This window comes from Pseudochaenichthys georgianus, chromosome 3 (assembly GCF_902827115.2).
Source record: "Pseudochaenichthys georgianus chromosome 3, fPseGeo1.2, whole genome shotgun sequence".
In the NCBI taxonomy this organism is placed as follows: Eukaryota; Metazoa; Chordata; class Actinopteri; order Perciformes; family Channichthyidae; genus Pseudochaenichthys; species Pseudochaenichthys georgianus.
The window spans coordinates 40,307,895-40,319,344 of NC_047505.1; the positions used below are offsets into that span (position 1 = coordinate 40,307,895).

Sequence of the window (11,450 nt, forward strand, 5' to 3'; positions counted from 1 at the left end):
TCTGTTTGGTTGGAAATAGCGCATGCCCTTTCTAAATTACTGGAAAATTGCCTGCTCAGCCTCGTCAAAGATAAATGACTGTGTGTTAAGAGTTAGTGGAGCCCAGGTGTCTACTTTCTCCCTGTCAGCCAGCCAAGTGGTGAGTATCCATGTAAGCCCGTGTCATGGTCATCATCCAACATGGCCGCCCACCTTCCACCCACTAATTGTCTGGTTCCCACAGTTCTGCCTGCCTTCACAATCTCAGAAAAATCCCCTTGCTCAGGCTCATCTATCAGCCAATGACCTTGTCAGTGTGCCTCGCATGATTAACTTCTCCTCTTCCCTAGGTGGAGCAAATTGCTTGTTAATTACTTATAAGCTGACCCACCCTCCCCTAACATGTACACAAATATACCAGAAACAAATAAACAAACAAAGCCATTGTTTTATTAAGTCCACAATGGTCCAAGGCATGCACAATTCCACAGGGCCTTCTGATGGATTTTATTATCCACAAAAGAGACACAAATAAATATTATAAACCCCTTACGTACTTCTTTGTTTTCAATTCAGCTTTTGATATTTTAATACAAATGGCTATCATCTAACAGTTGAATTTATTGTAACACTGTATCTTAGCTCACTTGCCATACAGTTTACATTGAGATTTGAGGCAGCTAACCAATAAACACAATTTAATACTCGAGAGGGCATACTAACAGCAGTGCTGACTTTTATAATATGATAGTCTTTGCTGTACACTTACCATTGTCAAGGTGTATTTTCCCCTCTTTTTCCTCTATATATTTCACCAGCAAGATAATCACCCTGCAGCTCAAATGTGTTGTTGAGTAATGGTTTAGTCAATTGGCAGAAACTATTATTGACAAATATCTTGGAAATCAATTAACCGTTGAGAAATTGGGTAAGAATGTTGCAAATGTGCGGAAAATAAATAAAAACAACTAATGCAACTGTTTAGTTTAGGGGTTTTCAAGGTTTCTCAGGCCAAGGACATCTAGGCTGAAAGAAAGACGGAGCAGGGCCCCCCTATCACTTATGTATAAAATGTAGACGCATATTAAACTGGTCGGCAGTGCTGTATTAACATACTTTTTTTTATGATGCATACAATACTACGCTTTTAAAAGATAATAAATAGCTGTAGCTTACTGTTCACCATTGTGGATATTGGATGCTAATTGGCTGCATACTTTAATCTTGCTCCAGTGAGACTTTCATCATTCAATTATAAAAAATGTTGTTCTTTTATCTGAATGTTTATATGTTACTGACTTGGCTGAATCAATTTGAAGCAAAAACCTACGCCTCACCAAAAATAAAGAAAGGTTGCTACGTAAACCACCGCTGTTATCTTGCCATATCACTTAATGACCAGCTTCATATCACACCAAAGACTGCAGCAATCAATCAAAGCGAGTTTGCATTTGTAGTGTTGAGCTATCTGAGGTCGTTAATCCCCCCTATGTGGAATGTGTGTGCTCTGTTTCAACCTAATGGCAGCAGCAAAAAAAAAGAAGAAACGCTGCAGTCTTCCAAGAACTCGGACGTTCCTGCCAGGAGAGATCGAGTCACTGCAGTGGAACCGGGGCCCTGTTAATGATGGAGTGGTCTTTTGTCATCAGAGTGTGTTTATATTACACATGCTAGTAGGTGCAATGCGACTTTAAAAGGCACTTTCAATCAAAAAGTCTAATTTGTTTCATTTGGCGATACATTGCACAATATTTGGATTAAAGCCATACATGCCAAGTCTTAATACTAATTAGAGGCATGTTAAACTGTGTGACCCTTCCTTTTATGATACCATTGTTTCATTAGTGCTGATAAATACAATGCTGATGACGGAGAACAGGCAACCTTTAAAACTTTCTCAGTAAAACAATACAAGCTTGATGACATTTCTGCTTTCACAAAAGATGTGTTTGAAAGGGATATTTGTTCATGTTATTCTTTATGATGAGAAATAACCAAGCCTTTAGAAATCAGGCAAATTATTTGCAGCAAAGCATTTTTGAAACATCTTGTCATTCATGGATTGAGAAATGTGCTGTAAAACGCCGCTTCCCTATAGTCACATTATTTGACGATTGTGGTAATTGTTATACTTTCCCATCATTGTGCACATACCTCAGAGTGATCATGTAAACGTTTCTTGTCTAGAATCAGGCTCAAGGATATGACAACAGACACAAAACCGCTGGAGATATCGGAAATGTTTTCTGATGACTGCTTACGCCCCGGCCACAGCTGCTAGGGTGTGACAGCATGGAAGAGGCTGTGGTTTACTGTAAAGAACTGATAAAGGCCGGCCTTGCTCCTGACACACAGCCACCTGCTGGGATGAGACATAGGTTGTTCTGTGAAATTCAACAAGACACTTTCAACATCACTGTGTTTTGTCAATACATTTATTAAGATTTATATGAATGTATTATATTCATAGTGGACTAATTTTTAACCTTGGTTTAAATGTTATATTGTATGTAGCTTTTTATAAAGCTGTTTTATTATTTATTAAAAAGACAATCTATTATCATGCCTTTTATTTTTTTAAATGAAAACACTAATAGACAAATATGCAGGTAAAATCTGCATTTTCTCTGGGAACACAACATGTCTCTAACATTGATTAATATACAGTTTTAACAATAAACATGGACATTTTTTGAGCGTCAATCTCGTAAACACCATCCTGTGCTGTCATACTCACTAGCGCAACAAACGTGTTAAATCAGCAGCTTGAAATAGGCCCCAACACATATCCTGTGCTCCTCTTTTTAAGAAACATTTGCAAAAAAATACAGTGCACAGCCATTTTTTTCCTTAAAAAATGCGATGGGATCTGTTGACAATATCAAAGATTCATAATATATCCAGCCTTCTCCTTTAGCGACTGTCAGTGTGCACTTCTTTTAAAAATAACTGAGTGTTTATATTCCCTGGTTTAATGAATTCACTCTAGTTTTTGACCCTGGAGCATCCAGCTTTGTATGTATATGATTCAGGAAGAGGGGTTTGGTTATAGAGGGGAAAGGTGATCATCAACAACAAGAAGAGCCCGGGTGTGTGAAAGATCAGTGCACCAGTGTTGTGTCTGACACATGAACCATGGAAATACCCGCTCTCCCACAGATCTTTCTTCTCTGTTTCTTATCTCCAGTGTGATATGCAACACTTTGAAGTGCGCTCGGGTATGATATGGGAGATAATTAAAAACTGACGACTGTTGCTTTTCATGTGGGGTCATGGGCAAAAGAAAGAATGTACATGCTGTTTCAAAGCAGAGTTGACATTGAATTCAAAAGAATCTTAAAAAGGTATAACATGACTGTTTCTAAATGTATCCTTAATTGTCTAAGAGTGATGATGGCCAGGGCGTTCAGATTATGTTATCTCAAAGAGCAGAAGCTTCACTGTCACAAATGTCCAAATAGTGCTATGAGAAAGTAGCAAGGGAAGACAGAGGAATTATTGTTCTGCCTGACTTTTGATTTAAATAGTAACCATCTCCTAGAGGCCACAGGCAGATAGGAGGGCGATGATGAAACATTACAATACAGTACTGTTCGGTTGTTTGCCAGTTGTCATGCCTATGTAGAGAAGTTGTACCTTATTTATGCCACAGTCTGCACATCAAAATAACACCTTTATCTTTTTCACCGTCCTCTCCTATATTATATCACATAATTTTTCTACATAAAATTGTTTTTTTTAAGTTAATCTTGTAAGGTGAAGCACCATTGCTCTCGTTTACAAAATAGGAGCTTTACAAATAGTCTATCTTCAAATGCAGTAGTATGAATAATACAGATGTTTATTAAAGTGGAAAGTATTTTTTGTAGTTTCAGGTGCTCTGCCAGGTCATCTTTGTAGTTTATCATGTGTCTCTGGCAAGAACAAACCCATCTCAAATTCCCTCTTGCTCATAATGCTGTAGAAACCTTGAGTCTTGTTGTATTTCTTGTTAAGGGTCAGAGGCAATATTGACCATTTTCCTTCCTCTGAACAGTGATGTTGTTTTAAACCCTGGCTAAACCAGAGATTGATCTCAAGAATGGGTGTATTTGGGGACTGCCATCCGTCATAGGGGCTGAAAGGGTTGTTTTCTCCTGGCCCCGTCACCTTTGATGAATCCCTGCTAAAGACTCCACTGGGGAAGGCACGGCTAGCATTTGCCTTGGCTCAGAGGCACGCATTTTATTGACTCTCTCTACAGATACTTTTAATTGTGCCACAACCTTTTGTACTTGCAGCACATTACTTTAGTTGGTGTTTGTTTGTAGTGGGTGGACAACGGAAGGTTTTTCCAAACTGTTTGGGGAGATATTAATTTTCTTTGGTACTATTTGGAAGTCTCTTTGTGGACATCCTCTGCATGTCTGGGTGTTCCTCAGGGATATGGGTCTGCCTTTACGCTCGTTTATTTCCAATAATAAGTCAGAGAGCACTTCATCTTTTCTTTGACCACAAACCACCCAGATAAATCTGTGTTTCGCTTTTAGCAGCTTTTGTAAGGTTATGACCGTTGTGATGGATGTCATCAGATACACTTGGACTATACAATTGTCATATATTACTCTTTGCTAAAACTGGGGGATAAACTGGGGAAACTTGTAACATAGATGGTGCCTCGTTGTAGTCGAAAAAAGGGTCTGCTGTTATGCTTCTTCTTTTAGGCCCATTTGTTGCTTCAGAGGAATCTACTCGACATGTTATCAAGCTGGCCTTGCTGCTACTTGTCAAACTAGTTGCATTTTCACTATCCAATAACCTAACACTTAATCTCTGTTTACTCCTTCCAGTAACCCAACATGTAACTTAAAGAGCATTAAAGGAAAGCTCTGTAAACTTGTGCAATTTTAATTAATGCTACCTCAGCAGCTTGCTAGCTAATTTAATCACACTCTCAGTGACTTCAGACTTCCCTCTCTGTTTTTGAATGTAATGTCCCTCCTCCCCCCACCTCTTCTTTTTAAGTTGAATCCAGGGTCACTGACATTCACTGGAATCCTAGACTAATATTCCAGATGGTGATGACAGGAACGGGCTTACGCTCTTCACCTTGCAGCATCATGTCCGTGGATTTTTAGTGCCATCCCGAAATTGAGTGTATAATAAAAGATGAAGTTACATTGTAAAACTCTCTCTTGTGGCTAATTTATCTCTGTCCATCATGTTGTGGTCTAAATGATCAAGGGGCTCATTCGTCACAAGTAAAGAACTCATGTGGATGGACTGACAGCTTGAGATTTAGGTTTGTTATTTTAATTTTCATTAAGTATAATGTCAAGCAATTGCAGATGCAAAATAAAACACTTTTATAAACACCATAGACATTTCCAACTGTCCAGTATTTAAAGATCTCTTATATGATGTTATTGTCTCATTTTACAATAAGCAATACAACATGCAATCACTTTAAAGACTTATAAGTTTGACTTTTACAATAATAATAAGAGTACAAATAGTTTCACAGTTTTCATCTCATAAATGATTGTTACGCTACATGTGAAGCAAGGTGTATTCTTAAAAAGTAAAAATAGTTAATAATTGTTGCCGTTTCAAGCCTTCAATGAAAAGGAGGAACCCGGCAGCTAATCTGACAAATATAATAATGTTTAAAGATCCACAGCAGCTGCACTGAATTTATGTTTTTATTCCAACTTACTGCATTCCTGTGTAGTTCCACATTGAGTTAAGCTTTTGTTGAGGTCAAAACCTCTATCTCTTAAGCGCTGACACACACACACACACACACACACACACACACACACACACACACACACACACACACACACACACACACACACACACACACACACACACACACACACACACACACACACACACACACACACACACACACACACACACACACACACACACACACACACACACACACACACACACACACACACACACACACACACACACACACACACACACAAACTCCCCCTCTCCTCGACCAATAAATAATTATCCCTTTGTGTGATGTGGCTTAGCTCCAAGGCCATGCAGTTTGTGCAAGTTGCTTTAACAGAAACAGTTCTATTCCCAAAATGGAAAAATGGATACACTCAGAGCTCATTTTCTGCAGGTTTTGCTATTTTTACATTTTGAGTAATAATAAATACATCTTTGATTCTGTTTATTAGTTATTCAATGCAGTCTTTTTTAAACAGCCATTTCCAGCCAATATATTAAACAACAAACTCTCCTGACTTTCGATACGTAAACAAGTAGAACACATATAGGTTAAAAGTCCAAATGCAACTTCACCAAAACAAACATGTTATATTCTGATGCTCAATGCCTCTTTAATTTATAATGTATATTTGTTAACTTATTTTGAAAGTGAGGTGTATTTCATGTAACCAATGAGTCAGAAGAGTCAGAAATGATAATGAATCTCTGAGAACGGCCTATATCTATTTTAGTTAGTTAGTCATTTTTAAAATGACATTGATTTAAGTTTTAAATATTTTGTCGACACACACTGAACATTCAATATTTTTGAATTTTACAAATCTCATCCATGAAAACAAAAAATTACAGTTGAATCTGCGCAAACATGGGCCTTGACACGAAATAGACTTACACTCTTGTTCTTACGAATACTCTCGTATCAGTTTTATGCTTAAAGTCAGTACAGTCATTCTGAGAAATGTATCTAATACTCTCCTTCTTGCAGACACTTATTCATACACACTAACATAAACATTTAATATGAGCAACACTTGAACTTGAACAAGAGCAACACTCGCTCATGCAAATGGGATGTTAGTCAGAATCTACTCAGAAGTGCAGTCGCCGGGGGTAAGGCAAGGGAGTCATCTTCTCCTCAGCCTCCCTCGCTCCTCCCCCTGTCCAATGGGTTCTGCAGTATTAGAGCCTTCAAGAGAGTAAGGAAAGTCAGACATTATAGAGACAGAGGGACAAGGACTGCTGCCCTCTCAGACTCCCACTCCTAATACAGGGTGCTTGAAATTTGGTGTCCACATTTAGGTCATTAATTAATTACTGTTTCAGTTCATGACTTGTGTGAGGAAAGATGGCTGCTATAGTGCGTTGTGACCACTGATGTTTGTTTTTGCGGAATAGTTTGCTCCCTGCTTCTTTAGGTTGTTGTTTTTTTGTTTTTGTTCAACTTTTTTAGGAGACTTTGTAACTGTGAGACTCCCAGCTTGTGGAATACCAGCCCTTCTTTCTTTGGACTGTCTCAACCTGCTTTCTACAATGCTGACCGACCCGTGTGGAGCCATGTCGATGGGGTCAGATGTTCGGGATCTGACCCTCCTACCTCCAGTGCCTCCTGGGTCATCCTTACCGGGCGCTGGTGGCGGCTGTGGGATGTCTGTTGGGGGTGGTCAGTGGACCCAGCTGCTGGACCTCCACCCCGGCTCTCCCTACAGCTCCCTGCCCTCCCACCACTCCCTCATCAAGCAGGAACCAGGTTGGGGGACCGCTGATCCGATAGAGGACCCTCACTGTGGACTCGGGGCCTTCACATTGCACTTCTCAGGCCAGTTTACAGGCTCGGGCCCCTGTCGAGTTGGGGCCTTCGGAGAGCCAACTGGAGGTCAAGCGAGGATGTTTCCTAATGGTACCTACCTGCCCGGCTGCATGGACAGTCCTCCTACACACAGGAACCAGGGTAAGCGTGCACATCCAGTACTACAAGTCTTCTTATTAGCTTAATGTTAAATATTAGTCACGACAAATGAAGAGCACACACTTATCAATACATCTAGACTTTATTACTGTTTATTTCGATTTTTACTTTGTTATTGCCTATTTCCTGCTGTGTATGTGGATGATATCACTCCATGTTATGGGTTGTCAACAGTTTGTGTCTGAGCAGGATGTTTTGTGCTGTACTGGGTCATTCTGTCCCGTGTCAGGAAAAAGCTTGACAGCTTTCTGGTAATGCTCTGGCAGACATCTAGAAACAGTTCCTTTGCAATGGGCTTTTGAGCAGAGATGCTGATTTTCAGTCATCGCCACAACAACCTGTAAGGGTACATGCGTATTAGTAGGTAGATTATTAATAAGGTTTCACCAGTTATTTTGTTTTACTGTATTAAAAGCCCATACATTCCAAATGGTAACTATATATTAATCTTTTTTTTTATGCTGAGCCACACACAAACTCCCTTGCCGTTTTAAAAGTCATGCACATAATTATGTTTAACTAACAACAGGTTTTTGAAAGTATTATGGGACAGCAGAATGAATATAAAAATATCACTAGCATTGGGTCAAAGCAACCCGAGCTAATGGTTATCCAATATTGGATTAATTCCAACCAATTTAATGAATACACATATAGACATTTAATTTTTTTTAAAGATAGTGACGGGTTGAGCGGCCACGGTGAATGTTGCAGTTCATACACACTGTTCAGAAGAAGCTTAGATCATCCAGTCAATTCAAATTGGCCAAAGACCAAGAACACAAAGATACTGAATGTGCTCATTAGCTCAGAATGAATGAATTATGTTCAGGTTTTGCATTTTTGAGTTTATTGGCCTGTGGTAATTTTAAAATGACATGGAGTTTTAAAAGTGAGTACATCATCTTCAAAATAAATCCTCTGACCACAATTGCTTGGTTTAACAAAACCACTTTTTATGCTATTACAAATATATAGAAAAACTCTGAAGTGATACACATTGAATCAATAGCTTTATTTACTACGATTTTTTTTTAAATCCCAGCAAATCTGCACAAAACACATGGTAAAAAATCAAAACTTTCATATTTTCATTTCATTTCAAACCTTTATTTATCCAGGTGTATCCCTTGAGATCATTGATCTCTTTTTCAAGGGAGACCTGCTCATATATTTGGAATCTTAATCCGGCACCAAACTTAATTTTAGTTTCCTGTCAAATCTTAACATTGTGATATCTCTTCCTTCTCTGTAAACATTGTATGTGAATGTTGACTATTGGGGCTTAGAGGTCCAGTGTATGTGTGTCTGCTGATATGACTTTCAATCACTATGTAGCAAGTCCTGTAGTAATAATAAACGCTAAGTGTAGTGCTATGCAGACTGCTGGGATTTAAGTACGAATAATTTTTACTCAGAAATCTTTCAATAACCCACTCGTGGCTAACTCAGGAAAAATAGAGGTTGCACTCATGTTGTGCTTGAATGATCACTTTCACATAGCTTTCCTCAAATGCAACATTTTCTAAAATGTATTACACTTTAATAATTGCAATCATAAACATGATGTTAGTTAATGTTACCATGCGTGTCCCTTATAGCTGTAATTAAATGAGCATACGTTCAACCTTGTTTTTCTATCAAGAATATTCTACAGTAGCTCATCTCAGTCCGCCTGTGGTGTGTTTGCCAAATTTATTTTTCCACCTGCCATAAATAATGAAACCACAAGGCCAAAGATAAATGGGAGGAAAAAGAGAATGTGTTACAAGAAAAAAGGATTTGATAGTTTGATCAATGTGTCTTTGTGTTGACCCTGCCAGGAACTATGAGCTACTACCAGGGGATTCAGATAACTGACCAGATACTGCAGACCCTGCATGTTTTATTTGCAAGATGATAATCTAAGTGAATAAGATCATTTTAACTTTCCATTGCTTCTCTTTGTGTTTTCTCTTTTTTAGGTTATGGCGCAGTGGGTTTAGACAGCAACCCCAGTTATGGTCACACTCCCTCTCATCACAGCCCTCAGCTCTCCAGCCTGTCCTTCAAACATGAGGACACTCTGTCACCGCAAAACAACATAGGTCTGTCTGCGTCCTGACGCCTTTTCTCAGAATTGACTCACAGACTGGAAGACTGTCATGTCACAGCAAGGTTATATAAGTAACCCGCCATTTTTCACATCAAAACAGAAACGCTATTATCCATTTTTCCTTCATCTCTCTCCGTCTCTGTCGGCACACACATTCATACACGCAGGCATACATAAACACAGCCTCCTCTCGCTCTTTAAGCATACGTATGGTTAATGACTCTGGAAATGATAACTTGAGGAAACAGCTTTATGTGACTCTGCTGGAATGTCAAAAACTGTCTGGGGACTAATATACTATATGTACCTGTACCACTGTTTCTGATTGACCGGGTCTCTCTTTGAAAAGAAGTGCATACAGTACATGCATGTAAGTGTGCATGTGTTTTTTATATTCATTGTAATAGTATATTTGAGCTCCAGCTCAAAAGATATAGATGATAAGCTGCTGAATGACAATAGAAACTTAAACAACTAGAAACATGTGAAGTTGAATTCATAGGTCGATCACAAGACAATTATTCATTCATTTTTTATTTGACCAAGTGTAAATATGTGCCAGTTTTGTTATTGTTCTGCAATAAGTAAATAAGAATATTTGTGTGAGTTTAGCTTGAAAAAACAAACAAGCATTTTAATTATTTCAGCTTACTTTAAGTGACGTTAAATCAATTTGTTGATAGGTTGATCACAAGATAATCAGTTATCCTCAATTGTAATAATGGTTTATCAATGTTTTATTTTGACCAAAAGTGTGTATACTTGCATGTTTCCTCAGTCTTCTATGATAGGTTAAGTATCTTTGTGTGAGCGAAGCTTGAATAAAACAAGCATCAAACTATTCATAAATTATGGAAAAAATAAGCAATTTTTGTATTTTCATTTACTTTTCAGTTGACCAGCAGTACCCAGCTCCTCCTCCCATGTTTGGCTGCCACAATCCTTCAGAATCGTGTCCGAGCAGCCAAGCTCTGCTGCTGAGAAACTACAGCAGGTAATCATTTGTCCCGGCAGGCGCTTATTGTTCCTGTATTTGACTCCTGCTACTTTGAATCCTCCATCGGCACAATTCGGCCTTCCCAAGCGCTTTTAGACTCCTCACTCGTCAGCTAATGTCAGATTCTTTCCACCAACACCACATGCAGCTCGCCCACTTGCTAGTAATTTTGAGAAGTGTGAACTCTCTCTGATCCTACGTTAAGCCCTGCGTCTGCCTCTCCACGGCCTGGATCCTCAATCCTAATTTGTTCTGAGGTTAAGTGCTGCCCACTGGTGCTCAGCAGGCCAAAACAAACACTGAGTGATCTACTGCTCATGTGTCTGAGTCCACCCTGAGGAAAAACGAGGGGAAAAGTAAAAGAGACAAGTTCAGTGAAAGTGAAAGTGAGGTGGGTTGTTAAAGCTGGGAATCGTCTCATTTTAACCTCTGAATATTTTACCAACGTGCTTTCAATTTGATGCAAAACATCTGAAGGGGTAAATAAGGGTAAAATACCTTGAATACCACCCTGCGATGTTGTTGGAGAAAAGGAACATGTGCAACCCAAATACTGGAACAGAAGTTGATAAGAGGAAGGAAGCTGTTGTTAGAGCAAGAGCTGGAAACCCTCAAACAAACACGGAGACATCCACAAGCACATGCACATGCACACGCTCTCACACACACACCATGAATAT

General features: G+C 39.0%; 1 protein-coding gene across 4 annotated transcripts in view; it reads left to right on the forward strand.

The window, feature by feature from the left end:
* The first annotated feature begins 6,896 nt into the window (after positions 1–6,896).
* The window catches only part of wt1b (WT1 transcription factor b), a 7,980-nt gene continuing 3,426 nt past the window's right edge, over positions 6,897–11,450 (forward strand). For 2 of the 4 annotated variants that reach the window (XM_034077480.2, XM_034077487.2), the window contains exons 1-3: positions 6,897–7,660; positions 9,643–9,765; positions 10,668–10,767. In XM_034077480.2, the coding sequence (XP_033933371.1) occupies positions 7,243–7,660; positions 9,643–9,765; positions 10,668–10,767 (641 nt within the window). In that variant the 5' untranslated portion in view covers positions 6,897–7,242. The remainder of the gene's footprint in view (positions 7,661–9,642; positions 9,766–10,667; positions 10,768–11,450) is intronic. The other 2 variants (XM_034077466.1, XM_034077474.1) reach the window with 1 other exon arrangement.